At 43.8% G+C, this 27,644-nt stretch overlaps 1 protein-coding gene across 1 annotated transcript in view; it reads left to right on the top strand.

Annotated features, from left to right (window-relative positions):
• LOC125448665 (polyunsaturated fatty acid 5-lipoxygenase-like) overlaps positions 1 to 27,644 on the top strand; it is a 79,279-nt gene that overhangs the window by 44,470 nt on the left and 7,165 nt on the right. Inside the window, exons 7-12 of the mRNA XM_059642677.1 lie at positions 1,104 to 1,273; positions 7,042 to 7,185; positions 10,188 to 10,391; positions 19,011 to 19,097; positions 20,546 to 20,715; positions 27,567 to 27,644. The exon at positions 27,567 to 27,644 is cut by the window's right edge and continues 50 nt beyond it. Of these exons, the coding sequence (XP_059498660.1) occupies positions 1,104 to 1,273; positions 7,042 to 7,185; positions 10,188 to 10,391; positions 19,011 to 19,097; positions 20,546 to 20,715; positions 27,567 to 27,644 (853 nt within the window). The remainder of the gene's footprint in view (positions 1 to 1,103; positions 1,274 to 7,041; positions 7,186 to 10,187; positions 10,392 to 19,010; positions 19,098 to 20,545; positions 20,716 to 27,566) is intronic.

The raw sequence follows: 27,644 nt of genomic DNA, 5'->3' as shown, positions 1-27,644 counted from the left end.
TGCCTTCTCTGTTGTTGTCCAGTCAGGAATGCCTTCTTCTGTTGAATTCTTATGTCAGAAATATTAGCTAAGATTATCATTTAGATGGCGCCTACTCTGAGATCTTAGAGGTTTCTAATAGAACCAGTGATTTTCTCTTTCTTTGGAGCTGATGGCTGCTGAGAGCTGTTCTCTTAACAGTTGGCAGTTTGCTCTCACACCAAGTTTCAAATACCCTCTTCTTTTATACCCTTGATGACCAAATAATTTCTTACAACAGGATTGGTCTGAGGTTGTCAAAACCATCAGTTTTAAACTTAATTGGGCTTTGGTATGTAGTGCCTGGTTTAAATTATTTAGCTAAATTCAAAAACCTGTTGTCTTGGTGAAAATGCTGCTTTGCCTGCTAACAGTATAGCCTTTTGATGCAATGTTTCAACTTGAAGAACTCTGTGCATCTGCTGCTGCTTGTAGACTTTTCTTTTTAAAAAATATCTTTTAAAGGAACCATGCACCCTTCCCCCCCCACCGCTGTCATTTTACAAACAAATACTAACATCTTGCCTTCCCAACCACAAGTACTATACCAACTTTGCAACATTACATCACTTCAAAAGATGCATCTCACTAACTGTAAATCGTCTTTAAGAGGTTCTGAGGTCATGAAATGCATTGTATACATTCCAGTACTGGCAATTTTTTCACAGGAGTAAGGAATCATACATCTTTAGACATTATTAATGCACTGTAGCTTAGATGCAACTAAGACTTTCATATAACTCAAATGTAAAGCTGTGAGGTACTATGCAATATTCTTCAGAGGGCACAGGGTAATACATGAAACTGGAAAGCTACCCTCTGCTCTGGGTCGTACTGAATCTCATTCTCAGAATCAATAAAGCCTTTTCCATTTATGACAAAAAGCGCCCATTTTTATTCAAAAGGTATTGCAGTGAACTGGAGGAGAAATGAGTTTGACCATTAACACTGAGTTGCAGAGTTTTTGTCTGGTGAGGAGGGATTATCTGTGTTTGCAAAGGCTTCTATTGGGTTGGCTTTAAATTGTTTTTGACAGGACCTCGGTATTTCTGGCATATTAACTTTTAAATTTTCCTCTCTCTCAGAATTTGCGAAAAATCATTGGACGGAAGATTGGTTCTTTGGAAACCAGTTCTTGAATGGCTTCAACCCAGCCCTGATAGAGAAATGCACCAAAATCCCACCAAAATTTAATGTGACAGATGACATGGTTAGGAAGTTTCTGGGGAACTCCACACTGAAACAAGAAATGAAGGTACATTTATTTTCAAACGAACACAGAATTACCAAAATGTTATTGTACTGAAGGATGTCATTCAGCCCATCATGTCTGCACCTATTCTTCAAGTAACCATCATTACCAAGTGCCAATCTCCTGCTTTTCCTACATCTTTGTATATTATTTATATCCAAATAATCATCGAATGATCTCTTCAATGCCTCAAATGAACCTGCCTTTGCCACATTTCCAGGCAGTGCATTCCGCAACTAAACTACGCACTGACCAGAAAGATTTTTCTCACATCAGACTTGCATCTTTTGCAAATCACTTTAAATCTATGCCCTCTCAGTCTCATTCCTTTCACAAACAGAAATAGTTTCTCCCTATAAACTATATTCAGCCTGCTTAAAATCTCTATCTCTTAGCCTTCATCTCTCCAAGGAGAGTAATCCCAACTTCTTCAATCTACCCTCATAGCTGAAGTTCCTCACCCCGAGAAGGTAAAATTGCTTTTGGAGAAATTTAGAGAAGGTCCATGTGACTCACTTCTGAAATGGAAGGCTTATCTTACTTAGAGAGACTTAGAATCCCTACAGTGTGGAAACAGTCCACACCAACCCTCAGAGTATCCCACCCAGACCCATCCCCCTATAGCCTGCATCATCTACACATCCCTGAACACTATGGGGCAATTTAACATAGCCAATCCACCTAGCCTGCATGTCTTTGGAGTGTGGGAGGAAACCCACTCAGACACAGGGAGAATGTGCAAACTCCACACAGACAGTTGCCTGGGGAGTGGAATTGAACCCGGGCCTCTGGTGCTATGAGGCAGCAGTGCTAACCACTGAGCTAGTGCGCTGCTGAGTGTTGAAAGTGTTGAAAAGGTTCGGCTTGTGTATACCTACTGGAGATTAGTACAGGCAAGATTAGTACAGTTTCAATCTTACTGAAACACATTCGAGCTCAGGTGGACTGGGCGTTGTTTTCTCTTGCGGAAGAAGACTAAAACTAAGGAAAAACTGTTTAAAAATGGGGAGATGGCGTGATGGGAAATACTGTCTCTGGATGAGGATCAGGCTAAAGCTCTGAGGGCTCATGTTCAAATCCCACCTCAGTAGGTGGTGAAATTTATATTCAATTAATACATCTGGAATTGAAAGGTAGTCACAGACACCATGTCGCTTTGACACACCATTATAAAAATCTTTTTAGTTCACTAATTTTCATTAGCTGAAGGAAATCTGCTGTCCTTATCCAATCTGGTCTAAGCTTGACTCGAGACTCTAAACTCCAAGCCAATGTGGTTGATTCTTTACTGCTCTCTGAAATGGTCCAGCAAGATGCTCCTTTCAAAGAATTTAAGTAACAATATGGCGAGAGACCTGTAATTAGATGAAATGTGGGGTCCAGCAGTCTTGCTAAGAGAATAAGGCCTTAAAATTCCACAGTTTTGAACAAACAACAATAGACTTCAATGTCCATTATCACAGTGATACAGTCTATATGCACAACATATATTCTAACATACAGAAATAATGTGTGGTAAATATAGGTACCCAACAGTGAACATTAAATAGTATGTGCCTTTAAGGAGGTGACAGAGTACAGGAACCTGTGATTTGTGTGCATAAATCACTGAAGACAACAGCAAAATTGATGTCCAAGACTTTATAACTAGAAGCAGAGTATAAAATCAAGGAAGTGCTGGTGAACTTTCAGCAAAGACTGGCTTGGCCTCGAATGGAGTATTCTCAGTACTACATTTCACAAGGGGTATGAAAACGCTTGTGATGTTGACAAAAAGATTTATAAAATTTAGAAGATTTACATCCTTTTCCAGGATGAGAATGGTCATTGATGGTAGATTGAGAAGTTGGGTTTGCATGCTGGCCTTCATCACAAGAGGAATTGAGTATAGGAGCAAAGAGGTCCTTCTGCAGCTGTACATGGCCCTGGTGAGACCACACCTGGAGTATTGTGTGCAGTTTTGGTCTCCCAATTTGAGGAAGAACATTCTTGCTATGGAGAGAGTGCAGCGTAGGTTCACGAGGTCAATTCCCGGAATGGTGGGACTATCATATGTTGAAAGATTGGAGCGACTGGGCTTGTATACTCTTGAGTTTAGAAGGATGAGAGGGGTTCTGATTGAGATGTATAAGATTATTAAGGGATTGGACACTGTGGAGGCAGGAAGCATGTTTCCGCTGATGGGTGAGTCCAGGACCAGAGGACACAATTTAAAAATAAGGGGTAGGCCATTTAGAACAGAGTTGAGGTTAAACGTCTTCATCACTCAGAGAGTGGTGGATATATGGAATGCTCTGCCCCAGAAGGCAGTGGAGGCCAACTCTCTGGATACTTTCAAGAAAGAGATGGATAGAGCTCGTAAAGATAGTGGAATCAAGGGTTTTGGGGATAAGGCAGGAACAGGATACTGATTGTGGATGATCAGCCATGATCATAATGAATGGTGGTGCTGGCTCGAAGGGCCGAATGGCCTACTCCAGCACCTATTGTCTATTGTCTATTTCCTTAGGAAAGTGAAGGCCGAGTGGAGATTGATTCAGGGTGATCAAAATCAGACGGGGCCTGGACAGAGTAGAGAAGGACAAACTGTTCCCATTGGTGGAAGAATTAGCAACTAAATAGGCAGAGATTTAAGATGAAAGGCAAAAGAAGCATTGGCAACAAGAGATGTGCTTAAGATCTGGAATGTACTGCCTGAAAGTGAGGAGTAAGCAGGTTCAATTGAGGCTTGAATGGGGAATTGGATCATTACACAAAGATTTTTAAAAATGAGGCTATAATGGAGGGTTCTGGGGAAGTGTGACAAGGCGATTTGCTCTTGAATTGTCAGCACAGACAATAGACTGACTGGCCATTCTCTGTGCTGTTACCGTCCTATAAATTTTTGGGATAGGGGATCATCAATCTTGTAACATAACAATCAAACTGTAATGACACTACCTCAACTGAAACGTTTAATAGGGAAAGTAAACCAACATTTAGCTCCTATTGTCAAGTCTGAAAGAGCTTTGCAGTAAAGGAATTACTTTCAGAGGTGCAATCACAGTTGCCAAAAAGCAAATAATGCAATTTAATTTCACATGGCAATGCCATACAGATTAGCCGCAAGGGAAAGATCAGTCTATCTGTTGCTGTTGCTCTTCGTTGGGCGTTTAAGTGTTAGTCAGAAATGCAGGGAGAAATCCATTGCCTTTCTTTACACAGAGCCAGGGGATCTTTTACATTCACCCACATGGTCAGAGCCGTACAGTATGACAGCACTGAAAGAAACCTTTCAGCCCATTGTGTCCACCCAATCATCAGGCACCTATTTATCCGAATCCCATTTCCCAACGCTTGGCCCTTAGCCTTGCATACCATGGTTTTCCAAGATTTCAACTTTATACTTCGTAGATGTCACAATTGTTCCTGCCTCCACAATCCTCTCAGGCAATGAGTTTGAGATCCTCACCATCCTCTGGGGTGAAACAATTTCTCTGTAAATCCCCTCTAAACCTCTTGCTTCTTACCTTAAAACTGTGCTCGCTGGTTCTTGATCCTTCTACTGAAGGGAAATGTTTCTCCTTATCTGTTCTGTCTGAGTTCTCTAGAACATTGCACACCTCAATCAGGGCCTCTCTCAGCCTTCACAGCTCTGAGGAAAACAACACCAGCCTTTCGAGCTTCTCTTCATTGTTGAATCACTCGAGCCTAAGCAACATCTTGGTGACTGTCCTCTGCACCTCTCCGGTGCAGTCATATCCTTCACATAGCGAGGGAACCGGTACTGCACATAGTACTCCAGTTATGGCCTAATTAATGTTATATTCAGCTCCATCATAACCTGCCTACTCTTGTATTCAATGCTTGACCAGTGAAGGCAAGTTTCTCATGTGCTTTCTTAACCAGCTTATCTACCTTCCCTGCTGCCTTCAGTGTGGTTTAACATTTCACTTTGAGGGTCCAAGGTTAAACCAATAGACATACAAGTCTTTGATGAGGACAGCACAAGGATTTGATTCTTCCCCTGCAGTTTCTGAGAGAACTTTTTATCCGGTGTAAATGTTAGAAAAATCTCATTTGAACCCCATGTTCCTTAGCATCAAGCACTCTCATGGTAGGAAGTGAGAAAACCTAGAACCAATCATTCTGTCATGGTGAGACTCTGTTGGGCTTGGACTGGCCTTGGTGTCTCATACTCTCCCTCATCGGTTTTCAGTGCGACAAAGGAAAAGAAAACAGGAGAGCGTTGAGTCACAGCAGATTCTGGGAATCTCTCATCTCTTGAAGGCTTATACAGCTGGAGGAGTTCACAGAGAATATAGTCATTTCTCAATCCCAGAAAAAAAAGGAGGCATAGCTTTAAATTGAGGGATGAAAGATATATAGAAGATTACAGCACAGTACAGGCCCTTCGGCCCTCGATGTTGTACCGACCTGTCATACTGATCTCAAGCCCATCTAACCTACACTATTCCACATACGTCCATATGCTATCCAATGACGACTTAAATGTACCTAAAGTTGGCGAATCTACTACCATTGCAGGCAAAGCGTTCCATTCCCTTACTACTCTCTGAGTAAAGAAACTACCTCTGACATCTGTCCTATATCTTTCACCCCTCAATTTAAAGCTATGCCCCCTCGTGCTCGCTGTCACCATCCTAGGAAAAAGGCTCTTCCTATCCACCCTATCTAACCCTCTGTTTATTTTTTATGTCTCAATTAAGTCACCTCTCAACCTCCTTCTCTCTAACAAAAACAGCCTCAAGTCCCTCGTAAGACCTTCCCTCCTTACCAGGCAACATCCTAGTAAATCTCCTCTGCACCCTTTCCAAAGCTTCCACATCCTTCTTATAATGCGGTGACCAGAACTGTATGCAATACTCCAAGTGCGGCCGCACCAGAGTTTTGTACAGCTTCACCATAACCTCTTGGTTCTGGAACTCGATCCCTCTCTCAATAAAAGCTATAACACTGTATGCCTTTTTTTTCAGTCATCTGGCACTATTCCTGCAGACAATAACGAGTTAAAGATCAATGCCAAAGGCTCGGCAATCTCCTCCCTGGCTTCCCAGAGGATCTGGGGATAAATCCCATCCGGCCCAGGGGACTTATCTATCTTCACACTCTGAAGGATTTCTAATACCTCTTCCTTGTGAACCTCAATCCCACCTAGTCTAGTAGCCTGTATCTCAGCATTCTCCTCGACAACGTTGTCGTTTTCTAGAGTGAATAGATTATTCCTTAAATACCTATAGATTATTCCTTAAATACCAATATAGGACAGATGTCAGAGGTAGTTTCTTTACTCAGAGAGTAGTAAGGGAATGGAACGCTTTGCCTGCAATAGTAGTAGAGTCGCCAACTTTAGGTACATTTAAGTCGTCATTGGATAAGCATATGAACGTACATGGAATAGTGTAGGTAAGATGGGCTTGAGATCGGTATGACAGGTCGGTACAACATCGAGGGCCGAAGAGCCTGTACTGTGCTGTAATGTTCTATGTTCTAAGAATGGCATGGTTTGAGGCCATGAAGGGATTTGAAAATTAAAGATCAGAATTTTAAAAATGGAGATGTTGCCATGTCTGGAACACATGCAGAACGCAAAAGGTGATGGTGAGTGGGACTTAGCCCATGTGAGGATAAAGAGCAGCAAGGTTTTTGATTGAATTTTGGTTGATGGATCATGTGAGCCTAACCAGGAGAGCATTGGAATTCAGCCATTATAATGTGATCCATTGTTCAGCGTCTGATTATCGAAGTGTCCTCTTTTGTGTTTGTTACAGAATGGTAACATCTACATTGTCAACTATGAGATCTTGGATGGGATTCCAGCCAATGTAATTAAAGGCGTGCAGCAGTACACTGCAGCACCGATCTGCCTGCTTTACCGTAATGAACAGAACTACATGATGCCCATTGCTAGCCAGGTACGATCTGTCGCCCCACATTGCTTCTTATTTCATGGGTAATTATTACTGGTGACCACCATGTTGTATGAGCAATCCTCACCATTGCCACCACGTTATGTGAGGCTGTCTGCATTATTTTCTGATGAAGAGTCTAGGCCGAAACATCAACTTTTGTGCCCCTAAGATGTTGTGTGGCCTGCTGTGTTCATCCAGCTCCACACTGTGTAACCAAGTTGGCACTGGTTATGTAAATGGAGGTGAAATGGTGCCAAAGAGTGGCAACTTTCAATCTAGTGGCACAGTGAAGGGGACTGGCTGTTGACCCATGATGGACTCAACAAGAAGGACTGTAAAGTTAGGCACTTTCTTTATTTCTTTTTATTGTATGTTTTGGTTTATTTTTCTGTGTTTCAAGATGGCATAGGAGTGCAGTGACACCATATAAATGTTTCATTGTATTTTGTAACAAGATCCACATGGCAATAAATAAATTAACTTCAACATCGAACCTGGTGAAGCCACCAAATAGGACTACTTGCACACCAAAGAGCATAAGCAGCAAGTGATAGACAGAACTAAGCGATCCCACAATCAACGGATCAGATCTACCTCTGCAGTCCTGCCACATCCAGTTGTGAATGGTGGTGGACATTTAAACAACTCACTGGAGGAGGAGGCTCCATAGCTATTCCCATCCTCAATGATGGAACAGCCCAGCACATCCATGCAAAAGAGAAGGCTGAAGCTTTCGGAGCAATTTCAGCTGGAAATGGCAAGTGCATGATCTGTTTCAACCTCCTCCAGTGGCCCCCAGCATTACAGATACCAGTCTTCAGCCAATTTGATTCACTCCATGTCACATGAAGAAACGGTTGGAGACACTGGACACTGCAAATGTTACAGGCCCTGACAATATTCCAGCAAAAGTACTATAGGCTTGTATTCCAGAACTTGCTGCCGTGGCCAAGATTTTCCAGTACAGTTAAAACACTGGCATCTACTCGACTAGGTGGTAAAACGTCCAGGTATGCCCTGTACATAAAAAGATGGACAAATCCAGCCCAATCAATTACCGCATCATGAGTCTACTCTCAATCATCGGCCAAGTGATGGAAGGTGTCATTAACAGTGCTATCAAGCAGCAAGTGCTCAGTGACGCCCAGTTTGGATTCTGTCACGGCCACTCAGCTCCTAAACAAAAACAGAAGCTGCTGGAAATGCTCAGCAGGTCTGGCAATGTCAATGAAGAAAAAAAATCAGAGTTAACGTTTCAGGTCTGGTGACCCTTCCTCAGAACTGATGGTAGATAGGAAAATGTTGGTTTATACAGAAGATAGGGTAGAGAATAAACGATAGGATAAACGATAGAGAGAGAAGAGCAGTTGGATAGACAGAGGATAGCAATCTGGCTAAGAGGGTGAATAGCTGTTAATGGAGACTGTTAATGGCTAACAATAGGTAGTGTGTAATGGCAGGCAATGTGATAACAAGGCCTGATGGGTAGGGTTGGGGGCTAGGACATGGGAGAATTTAGGATTTAAAATTATTGAACTCGATATTGAGGCCAGAGGGTTGCAGGGTCCTCAAGTGGAACATGAGATATTGTTCTTCCAGCTTGTGCTGAGCTTCGCTTGAACACTGGAGCAAGCCAGAGACAGAGCTATTGGCCAGGGAACAGGATGGTATGTTAAAGTGGCAGGCAACTGGAAGCTCAGGGTCTTTTCTTCATGAGCAGGATACAGGTATTCTGAGAAGCAGTCACCCAGTCTATGCTTCGTTTCCCCTGTAAAGAGGAGACTACATTGTAAGCAGTCAATACAGTAGACTTGTTTCTGAGCAGTGCAGGTGAAGTGGTGTTTGGGCCCTTGGGTACTGGGGAGGGAGGAGGTAAATGGGCAGGTCTTACACCTTCACTGGTTGCAGGGGAACGTTCTGCTCACAAAAAAAGAATTGAGGCCTGCCAATTTGAGTGTTTACCCATTATTCCAATTCTCTGTTTCCTGCCGCTCAACCAATTTCTTATCCATGTCAGTAATTTACCCTCAAATCTTTGGGCTTCCACCTCAGCTCACAGTATCTTATGCGGGACATTAACAAAAGCCTTCTGGAAGTTCATATAAACAACATTCTTTGACTTATCTCTGTGCACCATCTTTGTCACCGCTTCAAAAACTTCTATCAGGTTTATGAGGCGTGACATACCGATTTTGAATCCTGCCGACTCTCCCTAATTAACTTAAACTTTTCATGGTGATCAGTTCCCTATGCTTGACTACAGACTCCAATTTCCCCACCACAGCTTTCAGGTTAACCGCTCTGTAACTCCCTGGTTTCCCTCTGTCATCCTTAAAAAGTGAGTGACATGAGTAATTTTCCAATCTGTAGTCACCGCATGAGACATCAGAAATGACTCTAGAGGGGTATAATTACGTTCTACATTAAAACAGACACCTAATAGGACAAAGCATTGGTTCAGTTCCTCAGACAGCAAGTGTAGATTTGCTGCTGTACAAACAGCATTGAGCTGTCATCTGTAAGTGCCCTGTTTGTGCCCTGTTTGAAAAGTGTCCGTCACCATCAGTTTGCATTAGTTAACATGTTTAGTTGCATATTGCAGACTCGAAGGGCTGAACGGTCTGCTTCCACACTATAGGAATTCTATGATTCTATTCTATGATGAGGTAAAAAATGTCAAAACTCACACCAAATCCTGTTCACCCATCTACAACACGCTTGCTGGCCAATCTAGTGAAGCCTGAACTTTAATGTTCTCATCCTTGTTTCCAATAGCCTCACGTCTCCCCATCAGTGTAACCTCCTCCATCCCAAGATGTCTTCAAGATCTCGGCTCTTCTCCAACTCTGGACTCAGCTGCACCCCCGATTTTGCCGAGCCATTGAAGATCATTCTGCTGGGATCCCAAATTCTGGAATCCCCAACTTAAAACCTTTCCCTCCTCTGTTATTGCATGATACATAGGCTTCTTAAAGCTCCATTTTAATCATTCTTGTTGCTTACAGCTGAAGCAGACCCCGGGAAAAGACAATCCCATTTTCCTTCCCTCGGACACAAAGCTGGACTGGCTGCTGGCCAAGATGTGGGTGCGGAGCTGTGACTTTCAACACTTTGAGCTGGTCTCCCACCTCCTGAAGACTCACCTGATCGCTGAGACATTCAGCTTGGCCACTATCAGGCAACTGCCGTCTGTGCACCCCATTCACAAGGTAGGAGGCGTGAGGAAGAATATCGCTCCCAATTTAGTTCAGGAAAATTGTAGCTGGTGACTGTAAGGAGTAGGGATGTCATTGACTCAAAGGAATTTACAATAGTGATTGAGGCCATTCAGCCCATTGCAACCTTGCCATCCAATAAGTAGACATCCAGCCTAATACCACTTTCCAGTTCTTTTTTTTTCTAACCACATAAGTTAGGGCACTTCATGTGGCTATTCTATTTCTGTTATATGTTATGAACACTTCTGTCTCTAACACCCTTTTATACTCTACCACCCTTATAAACAGTGAATTCCAGAACCTGCAACAAAACATTTCACCTTGAAAAAACTGTAACTCGCTGATCTCTTACCTTAAAATCATGCCCCTTCTTTATTCACCTTTCAACCATGGGGAACAGGCCATCTTATCCATTTTATCCAGACCCCTCATTTTTTCCATTTCAAACCAGGATTCCCTCCCCCACCCAATCTTTCCGCACACTAAAATCCTCCAGTCTAGGTAATATTCAGGTAAACTACATCTGCACTATTTCAAGGTCTTTTTAAATACGTTTATGAGATCTGAGCATTTCTGGCTAAGCTGGGTTTTGTTGTGAACCCATAGTTGACCTTAAGGTGACGGTGAGCTGCTTTTTTGAACTGATGCAGTCCTCGGGGTATGGGTACATCCTCCATGACCTTAGGAAGTGAGTTGCAAGATTTTGACCCAGTGACAGTGAAGGAATGACAACATATTTCCAAGCCGAGATGGTGTGGGGTTGAAAGGGGAACTTACTGGTGGTGATGTTTCCATGTGTCTGATGCCCTTATCCTTCTAGATCGTAGTGGTTGTAGGTTTGGAAGATGATGTTGATGGAGTCTTTGTGATCGGCTTCAGTGCCTATTATACATGATATCTAAAGCTGGTAAAGAGAGAGCAAATATTGAAGATGATGGATGAGGTGCCAATCAAGCCTTGTGCTGGTTGATGTTAAATTTCTTGAGTGTTGTTAGAGCTACACACATCCAGACAAATGGGGAATATTCTATCACACTCCTGCCTTGTGCCTTGTAGCTGGTGGTCAGGCTTTAGGGTTGGGTTAGTCACTGCTGAATTCCTAGCCTTTATACCTGCTCTTATCGCCATGTTATTTACATATCAAGTCCAGTTCCGTTTCTGGGTCAGTGTAATTACCCGCACGTTATTAATGAATGGGTTCAGCAATGATAATTCTATTGAATGTCAAGGGGGACATGGGGCACGGTGATTACATTCAACCTTGCTGGAGACAGTCATTTCCTGACAGTTCTCTGGCGTGAATGTTACTGCACATGTATCAGCTCAGACTTGGAAGTTTCCCTCTTGCTCTATAGACTGTCTCTAAACTGCGCAGGGATAGAGACAATAAAGTGTGAAGCTAGGCCCGAAACGTCAGCTTTTGTGCTCCTGAGATGCTGCTGGGCCTGCTGTGTTCATCCAGCTCCACACTTTATTATCTTGGAATTCTCCAGCATCTGCAGTTCCCATTATCAGGGATAGAGACAAGTGTACACAAGGGTGTACTGTGCAGTGCAATGTAGAGCCCTCGCAAGCACAGAAAAATTAGAGGGGATAGTGCATCTGACTACAGCCAAGGCAGCAATTGCACTTTGACCTGGAATCATGACGTACTTTCAGCTAATTGGGATACATGGGCTGGAGCAGCTCAAAAAGACAGCTCACCAACACATTCTTAAGGGGCAATTGGGAATGGGTAATAACTGCTTTCTAGTTGGAGATGACAACCTCCTTAAGGTGCTGAATATCCCAAACAAAAACTGAAATTGCTTGAGAAACTCGGCAGGTCTGGCATTTGTGGGAAGAAAGCAGAGCGAACGTTTTGAGACAAGTGATTCTTCATCAGAACTGGCATTAATGATGAAGAGTTTTGATGAAGAGTCACTGGAATTGAAATGTTAACTCTGCTTTCACCCCACAGATACTGCCAGATCTGTTGCGTTTCGACAAAACTTTTTGATTTTGATTCCGAATTGCCATTATGCTTGCAAACATTCATAGAGTCATAGAGATGTACAGCACAGAAACAGACCCTTTGGTCCAACTCATTCATGACTTATACATGGACTTCGGTAAGGTGTTTGATAACGTTCCCCATGGTAGGCTGATGGAAAAAATGAAGCCGCATGAGGTCCAGGGTGTACTAGCTAGATGGATAGAGAACTGTCAGGGCAACAGGAGACAGGGAGTTGTAGTGGAAGGGAGTTTCTCAAAATGGAGAACTGTGACCAGTGGCGTTCAACAGGGATCTGTGTTGGGACCACTGTTGTTTGTGATATACATAAATAATCTCAAGGAAGGTATTGATGGTGTGATTAGCAAGTTTGCAGATGACACTAAGATTGGTGGCGTTGCAGATAGTAAAGGGGCGCTCGGAGAATGCAGCAGAATATAGATAGATTGGAGAGTTGGGTGGAGAAATGGCAGATGGAGTTCAATCCAGGCAGATGCGAGGTGATGCATTTTGGAAGATCCAATTCAAGAGCGAACTACATGGTAAAAGGAAAAGCCCTGGGGAAAATTGATGCACAGAGACATCTGAGTGTTCAGGTCCATTGTACCCTGAAGGTGGCAACGCAGGTCGATAGAGTGGTCAAGAAGGCATACGGCATGCTTTCATTCATCAGACGGGGTATTGAGTACAAGAGTTGGCAGGTCATGTTACAGTTGTATAGGACTTTGGTTTGATCACATTTGGAATACTGCGTACAGTTCTGGTTGCCACATTCCCAAAAGGATGTGGATGCTTTGGAGAGGATGTTCACCAGGATGTTGCCTGGTATGGAGGGCGCTAGCTATGAAGAGAGGTTGAGTAGATTAGGGTATTTACATTAGAAAGATGGAGGTTGAAGGGGGGACCTGATTGAGGCCTACAAAATCATGAGAGGTATAGACAGGGTGGATAGCAAGAACGTTTTTCCCAGAGTGGGGGACTCAATTACTAGGGGTCATGATTTCAAAGTGAGAGGGGAAAAGTTTAAGGAAGATATGCGTGGAAAGTTCTTTACACAGAGGGTGGTGGGTGGAACATGTTGTCAGCAGGGGTGGTAGAGGCGGGCATGATAGTGTCATTTAATATGTACCTAGACAGATCCATGAATGGGCAGGGAGCAGGCGGATACAGATCATTGGAAAATAGGTGACAGGTTTAGAAAGAAGATCTGGATTGGCGCAGGCTTGAAGGCTGAAGGGCCTGTTCCTGTCCTGTAATTTTCTTTGTTCTTTGTTCATCCACACCAACCAGACCAAGCCAATTTGACCTAGTCCCACTTGCCAGCATTTGGCCCATATGCCTCAAAGCTCTTTTTATTTGTGTTTCCATCTAGATGCCTTTTCACTGGTGTAATTGTGCCCACCTCCTCCACCTCCTCTGGCAGCTCGTTCCGTACGCACACCACCCTCTGTCTGAAAGGGTTACCCCTCAGGTCCTTATTAAATATTTCCCTTCCCCCCTTAAGCCTATGTCCTGCAATTTTGGATTGCCTTACCCTGTGAAAAAGGCCTCGGCTATTCACGTTTTCTATGCCCCTCATGAATTTATAAACCTCTATAAGAATGCCCCTCCGCCTCTGACATTCCAAGGAAAAAGGCTGTAGCCTATTCAGCCAATCCCATAGCTTGAACCATCCAGTCCTGGCAACATCATTGTAAATCTTTTCTGCACCCTCTCATGTTTGACAACACCTTTGCTGTAGAAGGGTGACCAGAATAGTGCACAGTATCTCAAAAGTAGATTAATGGATGTCCTGTATAGCCACAATATGATGTCCCAACTCTTACACTGAACGATGAAGGTAAGCCTGCCAAATGTCTTCTTCACCACCCTATCTACCCGCGACTCAACTCCACGAATTATGCGCCTGCACCCCAGGTCTCTTTGGTAATAAAATGTGAGGCTGAATGAACACAGCAGGCCCAGCAGCATCTCAGGAGCACAAAAGCTGACGTTTCGGGCCTAGACCCTTCATCAGAGAGGGGGATGGGGTGAGGGTTCTGGAATAAATAGGGAGAGAGGTGGAGGTGGACCGAAGATGGAGAGAAAAGAAGATAGGTGGAGAGGAGAGTATAGGTGGGGAGGTAGGGAGGGGATAGGTCAGTCCAGGGAAGACGGACAGGTCAAGGAGGTGGGATGAGGTTGGTAGGTAAGAGATGGAGGTGCGGCTTGGGGTGGGAGGAAGGGATGGGTGAGAGGAAGAACAGGTTAGGGAGGCAGAGACAGGTTGGAATGGTTTTCGGGTGCAGTGGGTGGAGGGGAAGAGCTGGGCTGGTTGTGTGGTGCAGTGGGGGGAGGGGACGAACTGGGCTGGTTTTGGGATGCGGTGGGGGAAGGGGAGATTTTGAAGCTGGTGAAGTCCACATTGATACCATTGGGCTGCAGGGTTCCCAAGCGGAATATGAGTTGCTGTTCCTGCAACCTTCGGGTGGCATCATTGTGGCAGTGCAGGAGGCCCATGATGGACATGTCATCTAGAGAATGGGAGGGGGAGTGGAAATGGTTTGCGACTGGGAGGTGCAGTTGTTTATTGCAAACCGAGCGGAGGTGTTCTGCAAAGCGGTCCCCAAGCCTCCGCTTGGTTTCCCCAATGTAGAGGAAGCCACACCGGGTACAGTGGATGCAGTATACCACATTGGCAGATGTGCAGGTGAATCTCTGCTTAATGTGGAAAGTCATCTTGGGGCCTGGGATGGGGTGAGGGAGGAGGTGTGGGGGCAAGTGTAGCATTTCCTGCGGTTGCAGGGGAAGGTGCCGGGTGTGGTGGGGTTGGAGGGCAGTGTGGAGCGAACAAGGGAGTCATGGAGAGAGTGTCTCTCCGGAAAGCAGACGGGGTGGGGATGGAAAAATGTCTTGGGTGGTGGGGTCGGATTGTAGATGGCGCAAGTGTCGGAGGATGATGCGTTGTATCCGGAGGTTGGTGGGGTGGTGTGTGAGAACGAGGGGGATCCTCTTTGGGCGGTTGTGGCGGGGGCGGGGTGTGAGGGATGTGTTGCGGGAAATGCGGGAGACGCAGTCAAGGGCGTTCTCAACCACTGTGGGGGAAAGTTGCGGTCCTTGAAGAACTGGGACATCTGGGATGTGCGGGAGTGGAATGCCTCATCGTGGGAGCAGATGCGGCGGAGGCGGAGGAATTGGGAATAGGGGATGGAATTTTTGCAGGAGGGTGGGTGGGCGGAGGTGTATTCTAGGTCGCTGTGGGAGTCGGTGGGCTTGAAATGGACATCAGTTTCAAGCTTTCCGGAGACACCACTCTCTCCGTGACTCCCTTGTTCGCTCCACAATGCCCTCCAACCCCACCACACCCGGCACCTTCCCCTGCAACCGCAGGAAATGCTACACTTGCCCCCACACCTCCTCCCTCACCCCTATCCCAGGCCCCAAGATGACTTTCCACATTAAGCAGAGGTTCACCTGCACATCTGCCAATGTGGTATACTGCATCCACTGTACATGGTGTGGCTTCCTCTACATTGGGGAAACCAAGCGGAGGCTTGGGGACCGCTTTGCAGAACACCTCCGCTCGGTTCGCAATAAACAACTGCACCTCCCAGTCGCAAACCATTTCCACTCCCCCTCCCATTCTTTAGATGACATGTCCATCATGGGCCTCCTGCAGTGCCACAATGATGCCACCCGAAGATTGCAGGAACAGCAACTCATATTCCGCTTGGGAACCCTGCAGCCGAATGGTATCAACGTGGACTTCACCAGCTTCAAAATCTCCTCTTCCCCCACCACATCCCAAAACCAGCCCAGTTCGTCCCCTCCACCCACTGCATCCCAAAACCAGTCCAACCTGTCTCTGCCTCCCTAACCTGTTCTTCCTCTCACCCATCCCTTCCTCCCACCCCAAGCCGCACCTCTATCTCCTACCTACTAACCTCATCCCACCTCCTTGACCTGTCTGTCTTCCCTGGACTGACCTATCCCCTCCCTACCTCCCCACCTATACTCTCCTCTCCACCTATCTTCTTTTCTCTCCATCTTCGGTCCGCCTCCCCCTCTCTCCCTATTTATTCCAGAACCCTCACCCCATCCCCCTCTCTGATGAAGGGTCTAGGCCCGAAACGTCAGCTTTTGTGCTCCTGAGATGCTGCTGGGCCTGCTGTGTTCATCCAGCCTCACATTTTATCATCTTGGATTCTCCAGCATCTGCAGTTCCCATTACCCTAGGTCTCTTTGTTCGGCAACACTCCGCAGAGCCTACCTGTAACTATAAACATCCTGCCCTGGTTTGCCTTACTAAAACACAGTCCCTCATTTACATAAATGAAACTCCATTTGCCACTCCTTGGCCCATTGGCCCTTATAATCAATGTCCCATTGTACTCAGAGATAATCTTCTTTACTGTCCACTATACCATCTATTTTGGTGTCATCTGCAAACTAATTAACCATACCTCCTCCATTCACATCCAAATCATTTCTATAAATGATGAAAAACAATGGACCCAGCAATGATCCTTGTGGCTCACCACTCATCACAGGCGTGCAGTCTGAAAAACAACCGTCCACCACTACCCTCTGTATTCTACCTTCAAACCAATTTTATATCCAATTGGCTAACTCCCCCTCAATCCCAAGTCATCTAGCCTTATGAACCAGTCTACCATGGGGAATCTTGTCAAAAGCTTTGCTAAACTCCATATAGATAATGTCTACCATTCTGCCTTCATCAATCTTCTTTGTTAAGGCTAGAAAAACTCAATCAGGTTAGCGAGACATGATTTCCCATTCTCAAAGCCATGCCGCCTATTCCTAATCAGCCTTTACCTTTCCAAATTCGTGTAAATCCTGTCCCTCAGATTCCCTCCAACAATTTACATGGGGGTCTCCAGTCAATAGTTCCTTGGCTTTTCCTTGCAGCCTTTCATAAATAATGGCACACATTAGCCAACTCCCAACCATCTGGCACTTCACCTGTGGCTATTGATAATACAATATCTCAGCAAGGGTCCCAGTAATCACTTTCCTGGCTTCCCACGAGGTTCTGTGAAACATCTAATTGGGCCCAGGGATTTATCTATCTTTATGCATTTCAAGACCTCCAGCAACTCCTCTTCCGTAAAATGCACTCTTTTCGAGATATCTATTTATTTCACCAAGTTCAGTACCTTCCATGTCCTACTCCATTGCAAATACTGAACAAAAATATTTGTTTAGTATCTCACCTATCTCCCGAAGTTCCACCCAGAGGCAGCCACATTTATCTTTAAGGGGCCCTATTCTCTCCCGAGCTACTCTTTTGTCCTTTATGTATTTACAGAATCTGTTTGGATTCTCCTTGACACTATTTGCCAAAGCTGTCTCATGTCCTATTTTTGCCCTCCTGATTTCCTCCTTAAGTATACTCTTACTGGGATTCACTCAATCCCAGCTGCCTGTAGCTGATATATGCCTCCTTCTTTCTCTTGACTAGAGCCTCAATTTCTTTAGCCATCCAGTATTCCCAACACCTACCAGACTTGCCTTTCACATTAACAGGAATGTACAGTCTCTGAACTCGTTATCTTATTTTTAAAGGTGTCCCACTTCCTAACCGGCCCTTTACCTGCGAATAGCCTTCTTCAATCAACTTTTGTAAGCACCTTTCTAATACTGTCAAAATTGGCATTTCTTCAATTTCGAACTTTATCTTTTTCCTTTTCCATAACTATTTTAAAACAAGTAGTTATGATCGCTTACCCCAACGTTCTTCCCCTCTGACACCGCAGTCACATGCCCTGCCTTATTTCCCAACAGAAGGTCAGGTATTGTTCCATCTCTGCTAGAACATCCATATATTGAATAAGAAAATGTTCTTGTGCACACTTAACAAGTTCCTCTCCATCCAAGCCCTTAACACTATGGCAGTCCTAGCTAATGTTTGGAAAATTAAAGCTCCCTACCATTACAATCCTATTTTTCTTACAGATATCTGAGATCTCCTTATGTATTTGTTTCTTAATTTCTCACAGACGCTTGCAGAGCCTGTAATACAATTCCAACAAAGTGATCATCCCTTTTTTATTTTTATGTTCCACCCATATAACTTGACTGGACAATCTCTCTGGAATATTCTCCCTCAGCACAGCTGTAATGTTTGCCCTAACCAAAAACATCAAACCACTGCAGTCTTGCAGCATCTTCTCCCAACTTCTGCCCTTCCTTTAGCACCCATATCCTGGAACATTAAGATGCCAGCCCTGTCCATCCATGAACTACATTTCTGTAATAGCGATGAAATGTATGTTCGCAACCATGCCCTAACTTCATCTCCCTTACCTCTCAGGCCACTTGCAATGAAGTAAATGTATATTAATTTATTAGTTTTACCCTTTGCCAAAAAAAAGTGCGTCTGGAAGTTCATAAGAAGCAGAAGTAGTCCATCAGCCCCTTTAGTCTGCGCTGCCATTCGATAAGATCATAGCCAATCTTCTACTCAACCTTCCCGTTCTGTCCCCATATCCCTGGATTACCTTAGAGGCCAAAGATTTATTGATCACGGCCTTGGATTTACTCAGTGACCCTGCATCTCGCAGATTGGGAATTCCAAAGATTAACCACATTATTTTAATATTATGTTTACGTTTTAGCTTCTGGCTCCTCATGTGAGGTACACAGTATACATCAACACCCATGCAAGACTGAAACTGATAGGCAATGGTGGATCTATCAGCCAAGTAAGCTCTGTTTTACATAATTTCCTTGTTTGGGCTCCTTAATTACACTTCAAATACAGTGAAATTCATTTTGTGTTCACTAAGTGATGCTGGGATAATTTTCTGATCAGAGATCTTTGACTTTAAATGTAACCTGTGGTATAATAAGACTCATGTAAATCATGATGACATAACTGATGATGTGACTCTGACATGAGTAAGTGAGAGATTCAAGTCTAGAATGAGCTTGTGAGGAGGGAGGCCTTAGACAGCTGTATTTGAGAATCCACAAAGTACAGATGTAAATGAAGGAGTGCTTTATCAAGTTTTGAAGGGTTTCATTGAGGGATAAGGAGAAGGTAGACTCAGGGACCATGAACTCACAGACACATCCAGCCTCAATGGGATCTCAGAATGGAGAGACTAGTATTGGCCTAAAGCACAAGATAGAGCATAACTCAATTCAGTAAATGTGCTGCACAGAATGTTCACATAGGTAGGTTTTTGTCCCGGGATTTAGTGGGGCTGCAATAGCTTCAGAAACTCAGGCCTGTTTGTGCATGGGTGCATGTTAATGACTGAGTTATTAGCATTATCCCCAAACGCCAAGGCTAACTCACTTGCTCTTCTCTAAAATCACAGCCCTGGGATATTCTACACCCCCCTGAGAGGGCAGGTACAACCTGCGTTTAATATTTCATCTGAAAGATGATACCAGTATGTCAGACATCCCAGCACTCCCTCAGATCTCGGATCTTGGACCGCAAGCCTGGAATTTTATATTCAAACCTCTGGAGTGAGATATAACCCCATCACTGTCTGGTTCAGGTGCTAGTGCTACCCACTGGGCCATGGCTGACTCACCGTCACAGGTTTCCTCCCATTTTTTTTCTCAGCTTTGTATTTAGGTTAGAAACATGTTCTTTGGTGAAGCAGATGATAAGTTAGAGGAGCAGAAATTGCTGGAAAACCAGCAGGGTCAATCAGCGTCTGGAGAGAGAAAGCAAGAGTCAATGTGTCAGGTCCAATGACCCTTCCTCAGAACTGAACGACAGCATGAGATGGCCTTCCAGTTCTGAAGAAGGGTCATTGGACCTAAACCGTTGACACTGCTTTCAATCCACTGATGCTGGCAGACGTGCTTAATTTTACCAACAAATTTCTGATTTTGGTTTCTGATTTCTGCAGTTCTTTGGTTTTTAGATGATGTGACCCAGTTATGTGTGAGTGCCTTGTGTCTGTTAGCATTTTGCTTTACATTTGTGACAATGTGTGACAGACGTCCAAAGTCGCTTCATGCTAAATTTATCTTTCAATGTATCTGTTGCTCCTTTAAAGAGGGTCATCTCATGCTGTCGTCTTCAGTCTTGCATCTTTGAAAAGGAGCCAAACAATCTTTACAGTCTAGTTCCTATCCAAGTTCTAAGTCAGGCAGTCCTAGTATCTAATCTCTCTCTTGTTTTCCAAAGATGTTTGGTGTCAGAGAAGATAATTTTCATTGGCTGTGTTCACAAGCCTTCCAAAGGCTGACCTACCGGTCACTGTGTCTGCCAGAAAACCTGGAGGACCGTGGAGTCACAAAACTCAGAGGGTACTGTTACATGGATGATGGCCTGCCCCTATGGGAAGCAATTGATGAGTAAGTGATAATTTCAGTTCTTCCAGTGATGGGAATGCTTTCAGAGCAGCATTCCCTCTGTGGCAAGTATTTATTTCCTTAGATAAGTACATCAAAATTGTACAAAGTATACCAGGTGAGAGCTCATCAAGGATCTGTATAACTGCAGCGTGGAACCTTCACTCCTGCACTCGAACTCCCTTGCAATGAAGATCAACATTAATGCCCAACAATGCAGCCATTATTTCAACAGCCAGGTACATAGGATTTATCAACTTTCAGTTCCATTATTTGCTCCTGTACGACCTTTTTACTAAATTTGCGAATTTATTGTTTTTTAAGAATAATAATTCCTTTCAGGTCCTCATTCAAATTCATTCCTTGGTTCTGTAATATTTCTGGAAAGTCTTTACATATCTTCCTCTGAGAAGACAACCACAATTTCTTTAGTTCTTCTGCCATTTCCTCATTCCCCATTATAAAAATGGTGAGGGGATGGTCTGGTGGTATTCTTGTGAGACCGTTGATTTTGAGACCCAGGTATCACTCTGGGGGCCTGTTTCAAATCTTATCCATTGCATATAGTTCTGGATGTGAGTTTGCTCGCTGAGCTGGAAGGTTAGTTTTCAGACGTTTTGTCACCATTCTAGGTAACATCATCAGTGAGCCTCCGATGAAGCGCTGGTATTATGTCCTGCTTTCTATTTATCTGTTTTGGTATCCTTGGGTTGGTGATGTCATTTCCTGCTTTGGTGATGTCATTTCCTGTTCTTTTTCTCAGAGGGTGGTAGATGGGCTCCAAATCAATGTGTTTGTTGATGGAGTTCCGGCTGGAATACCATGCTTCTACGAATTCTCGTGCGTGTCTCTGCTTGGCTTGTCCTAGGATGGATGTGTTGTCCCAATCAAAGTGGTGTCCTTCCTTATCTGTGTGTAAGGATGTGAGTGATAGTGGGTCATGTCGATTTGTGGCTAGTTGATGTTCATGTATCCTGGTGGCTAGCTTTCTGCCAGTTTGTCCAATGTAGTGTTTGTCACAGTTCTTGCAAGGTATTTTGTAGATGACGTTCGTTTTGCTTGTTGTCTGTATAGGGTCTTTTAAGTTCATTAGCTGCTGTTTTAGTGTGTTGGTGGGTTTGAGGGCTACCCTGATACCAAGAGGTCCGAGTAGTCTGGCAGTCATTTCGGAAATGTCTTTGATGTAGGGGAGAGTGGTTATGGTTTCTGAGCCCGTTTTGTCTGTTTGTTTGGGTTTATTGCCGAGGAATCGGCGGACTGTGTTCATTGGGTACCCATTCTTTTTGAATACGCTGTATAGGTGATTTTCCTCTGCTCTGCGTAGTTCCTTTGTGCTGCAGTGTGTGGTGGCTCGTTGGAATAATGTTCTAATGCAGCTTCGTTTGTGGGTGTTGGGATGGTTGCTCCTGTAGTTCAGTATTTGGTCCGTATGTGTTGTTTTCCTGTAGACGCTGGTTTGAAGTTCCCCATTGACTGTTCGCTCTACTGTGACATCTAGGAGTGGCAGTTTGCTGTTGTTTTCCTCCTCTTTTGTGAATGTTATGCCAGTAAAGGGTATTATTGATGGTCTTGAAGGTTTCCTCTAATTTGTTTTGTTTAGTGATGACAAAGGTGTCATCCACGTAGCAGACCCAAAGTTTGGGTTGGATGATTGGCAGAGCTGTTTGTTCGAGTCTCTGCATTACTGCCTCTGCTAAGAACCCTGATATCGGAGATCCCATGGGTGTACCGTTGGTTTGTCTGTAGGTTTTGTTATTGAAAGTGAAGTGGATGGTGAGGCATGGGTCCACTAGCTTGATGATGTTGTCCTTGCTGATGAGGTTGGTGGGGTCTGGTGTGTGTGTCTTCGGTTCTTCTAATAGTGTGGTCAGTCCATCAACATCAACCTGGCCAAAGATATCAGGAAACTGCAGGAGCAACCATCCCAACACCCACAAACGAAGCTGCATTAGAACATTATTCCAATGAGCCACCACACACTGCAGCACAGAGGAACTACGCAGAGCAGAGGAAAATCACCGATACAGCGTATTCAAAAAGAATGCGTACCCTATGAACACAGTCCGCCGATTCCTCAGCAATAAACCCAAACAGACAAAACGGGCTCAGAAACCATAACCACTCTCCCCTACATCAAAGACATTTCCGAAATGACTGCCAGACTACTCGGACCTCTTGGCATCAGGGTAGCCCACAAACCCACCAACACACTAAAACAGCAGCTAATGAACTTAAAAGACCCTATACAGACAACAAATAAAACGAACGTCATCTACAAATTACCTTGCAAGAACTGTGACAAACACTACATTGGACAAACTGGCAGAAAGCTAGCCACCAGGATACATGAACATCAACTAGCCACAAAACAACATGACCCACTATCACTCGTATCCTTACACACAGATAAGGAAGGACACCACTTTGATTGGGACAACACATCCATCCTAGGACAAGCCAAGCAGAGACACGCACGAGAATTCGTAGAAGCATGGCATTCCAGCCGGAACTCCATCAACAAACACATTGATTTGGAGCCCATCTACCACCCTCTGAGAAAAAGAACAGGAAATGACATCACCAAAGCAGGAAATGACATCACCAACCCAAGGATACCAAAACAGATAAATAGAAAGCAGGACATAATACCAGCGCTTCATCGGAGGCTCACTGATGATGTTACCTAGAATGGTGACAAAACGTCTGAAAACTAACCTTCCAGCTCAGCGAGCAAACTCACATCCAGAACCTCAACCTGAGCTACAAATCTTCTCAAAACTTGCTATTGCAGATAGTAGAATTTGAATTCAACAAATTTCAACAATTTCTGGAATTAAGAGTTGGATGATGTCCACGAAGCCATTGTTGGAAAAACCCTTCAGGTTCATTAATGTCCTTTAGGGAAGGAAGCTGCCATCCTTACCTGGTCCAGTCTACATGCAACTCCAAACCCACAGCAACGTCGTTGACTCTTAACTACCTTCTGAGCTATTAGGGGAAGGGCAATAAATGCTGACCCAGCCAGTGATACCCTCATCCTGTGAATGAATAAGAAAAAGGTTTCCATCACTGCCTTTAAAGAATCCACACTTCTCTTTAGTCATCTTTTGCTTTACACATGTCTGTACAAGTGATTAAAATCTATTTTTTATGTTCCTTGCCAGCTTACCTTCACAATCTATTTCCATATTCTTCATTAGGGTTTTGGTACTTTGCTGAATTATAAAATGCTTCCAATCCTTAGCACTTTCTTGGCACTTTATAACTCTCTTGCTTTAATCTAATACATACTTAAACTTTCTTGTTAGCCATGGTTAGATCATCTTCTCTGCTGGGTTCCAAGCCTCAAAGGGATGTAAATTTATTTTAATTATGGGAAATGCTGTTCTTTGCCTATCAACCATCATACCTTCTATTATTAGTTTCAAATCTACTGCAGCAAATTTTCCTGAATACTTACAAGCAAGTAGGAATAAACAGACTTTTACAAGTAGCAGGCAATGATTAGTGGGGCATCTCAGGAATCAGTGCTTGGACCCCAGCTATTCAGAGTATATACTGATAATTTTATTGAGGGAACTAAATCTAATGTCTCCAGATTTGCAGATGATACAAAGCTGGGTGGGAGAGTGAGCTGTAAGGAGGAAGCAGAGATCCTTCTGTGCAATTTGGACAAGTTGAGTGAGTAGGCAAATGAATAGCAGATGAAGCATAATCTGGATAATTTTGAGGCTACCTACTTTGGTATCAGGAAGGCAGATTATTATCTGAATGGCAATAGATTGGGAAATAGGGAATGTGCAATGAGACTTGGGTTTCCTCATGCACCAGTTGTTGAAAAGAAGTATTGTAGGTTCACCAAATGGTGAAGAAAGCAATTAGTATGATGGCCTTCAAAGCGAAAGAATTTGAGTACGGGAGCAGGGATGTCTTGCCTCAATTATACAGGGCCTTGGTGAGACCACCTGAGAATATTGTGTGCTGTTTCAGTTCCTTGTCTGAGGAAGGATATTTTGGCTGTAGAGAGAGTGCAACAAAGGTTTACCAGGTTGACTCCTGGTGTAGCAGGACTGATGTATGAAGAGAGACTGGATTGATTATGACTGTATCCACTGGAATTTCAAAGAATGAGAGAGAAACCTCAAAGAAACCCTTAAAATTCTAGCAGGGCACAAATGCAGGATGGATGTTCCTGATGATCAGGGACTTCAGGATCAGAGGGTCACAGTCCAGACAGATGAGGTAGGCCATTTAGGACAGAGACTAAGAGAAATGTCTTTACGTAGAAAGTGGCGAGCCTGTGGAATTTTCTGCCACAGAAAGCAGTTGAGGCCAAAACATTAAATGTTTTCAATTAGGAGTTAGACATAGTTCTTAGGGTTAAAGGGATCAAAGGGCTTGAGGAGAAAACAGGAATAAAGCGCAGAGTTGGATTATCAGCAATAATCATATTAAATGGCACAGTAGAATCAAAGGGCCGAATGGCCAATAACATATAGATTCACAGAGTCATGTGGATGTACAGCATGGAAACAGACCCTTTGGTTCAACTCAGCCATGCTGACCAGATCTCCTAAATTAGTCTAGTTCCATTTGCCGCTATTGATCCATATCCCTCTAAGCCCTTCCTAGTCATATACCCATCCAGATGCCTTTTAAATGTTGTAATTGTACCAGCCTCCACCACTTCTTCTGGGAGCTCATTCTACACACGCACCACCCTCCGTGTGAAAAAGTTGCCTGTGAGGTCCATTTTAAATCTTTCCCCTCTCACCTTAATCCTATGCCTCTAGTTTTGGACTCTGCTATCCCAAGGAAAAGACCTCGACTATTCACCCCACCCAAGCCCCTCATGATTTTATAAACTTCTATAAGATCATCCCTCAGCCTCTGACGCTGCAAGGAAAATAGTCCCAGCCTATTCAGCTTCTCCCTAGAGCTCAAACCTTCCAACCCCAGCAGCATCCTTGTAAATCTTTTCTGGACCCTTTCAAGTTTTGCAACAGCTTTCCTATGGCAGGGAGAACAGAATTGAATGCATTATTCCAAAAGTGGCCTCACCAATGTCTTGTGCAGCTGCAACATGATGACCCAACCTCTATATTCAATGCACAGACTAATAAAGGCAATCATACCAAACACCTTCCTCATTATCCTGTCTACCTCCCACTCCACTTTCAAGGAACTGTGAACTCCAAGGTCTCTTTGTTCAGCAACGCTGCACAGGACCTTCCCATTAAGTGCATAAGCCCTGCCCTGATATGCCCTATCAATGTGCAATACATCACATTTATCTAAGTTAAAATCCATCTGCCACTCCTTGGCCCATTGGTCCATCTGATCAAGGATCCATGGTACTCTGAGATAACCTTCTTTGCTGCTCACTGCACCACCAATTTTGATGTCTTCTGAAAACTTACTAACCATACCTCCTCTATTCACACTTTGAGATCATTTGTATAAATGACAAAAAGTAGTGGAGCCAGCACTGATCTTTGCGGCACACTGCTGGTCACAGGCCTCCGGTCTGAAAAACAACCCCTCAGTATCACCCTGTGTCTCCTCCCTCCATACCACTTATGTATCCAAATGGCTAGTTCTCCCTCTATTCTGTGTGATCTAATCTCTTTAACCAGTCTTCCAGAGTCACACAGCATGGAAACAGCCCAATCTGTCCACACTGTGCTCCTATTTGTATGTTTTGGCTATGCTAAACTTTAAGACATTATCTGTTCTTTTAAGACCATTTATGTTGACTCCATTTATTCATGACCATTCATGCAACAATCAAAATAAGGTTGCTGGAATTAAATGCGAGGTCCAAGTGACTCTGCTGAATTTCAGGATTCCTTACTTTGTGAAAAAAGCTTCCCCTCCTTTACCCTGCCGATTTGATCTGTTACAAATGTGAGCATGTCTTCAACATCCACATCCCACCGACCATTTTCAAAGGTGTATGAAGCAGGGAAAACTCCACAAACATCTTGCTATTAATTGCCAACAGGGCCCTTTTCAATATAAAATCAATGATATTAATCCGGCAACTAAAATATTGGAACTCAAAGCTCATTTTAAATAATCTTTCTTTCATGGAGGATGAGGCAACCCACACTAGTACCCTTAATCAATATACTCTTAAAAAGTGAACCTTCTGAGCTTCCTGTTATTTAGCACAATCAGCAACTGAGCTAAATGCATAGCCTTTTAAATGCTAGTTTATTTACCTGCATTACCAGATGGAAGTGTGACGACTTTAACCTTAACTGCAAAAATGTATAATCAAAGCTTGATTCTTTGTCAATAGCAAACAGTTTTGAAGCTATCCGCTCATCACAAGCTCCTCCTGCTGGTGTACCATTTTCTGAAGTCACACAATGCACTTCCACAAATGCCTGCGTGCTTACTTTTCAATCACTAACAATCTGCCTTGAAATGTCACCTGGTACGAAAAAAAATAGTTTCTTTGAATCAAACCTGGCCTGATTTCCCAATGAATACTTTACAATCAAACTGTTCAGCTTTTATGGTGGCCATGGTAACTTTGAAGCAGTTTACTTAAATGTTACAGAATACATTACCACTCCTGTGAGGACGAGGGCTGCAGGTGAGTCTTAACACTATCTTCCCTGAGTAGTCCTCCAACTCACACACCAGCTCATCCCAGTTGGAACAGAAGTAGGGGAAGCACCATCCTTTGTGGCTGAAGCAGACCATCCAACAGCATGTTCCTGGGGAAACTAGGGTCAAATGTCAAAAAACTGGACCTATCCATTTGTGCACACATCCCAAATATGAATTTAAAAAGCCTGACAGGCAAAATCTTAATACACTTTTTCATTCCTGATCCTTAACAGATTTGTCACCAGAATCGTCATGTATTACTATAAGACCGAGCGTGAAATTAAAGATGACCCTGAACTTCAAGCCTGGAT

The sequence above is a fragment of the Stegostoma tigrinum genome, chromosome 45 (assembly GCF_030684315.1).
Source record: "Stegostoma tigrinum isolate sSteTig4 chromosome 45, sSteTig4.hap1, whole genome shotgun sequence".
NCBI lineage: Eukaryota > Metazoa > Chordata > Chondrichthyes > Orectolobiformes > Stegostomatidae > Stegostoma > Stegostoma tigrinum.
This window is presented reverse-complemented; position numbering and strand designations above follow the sequence as displayed.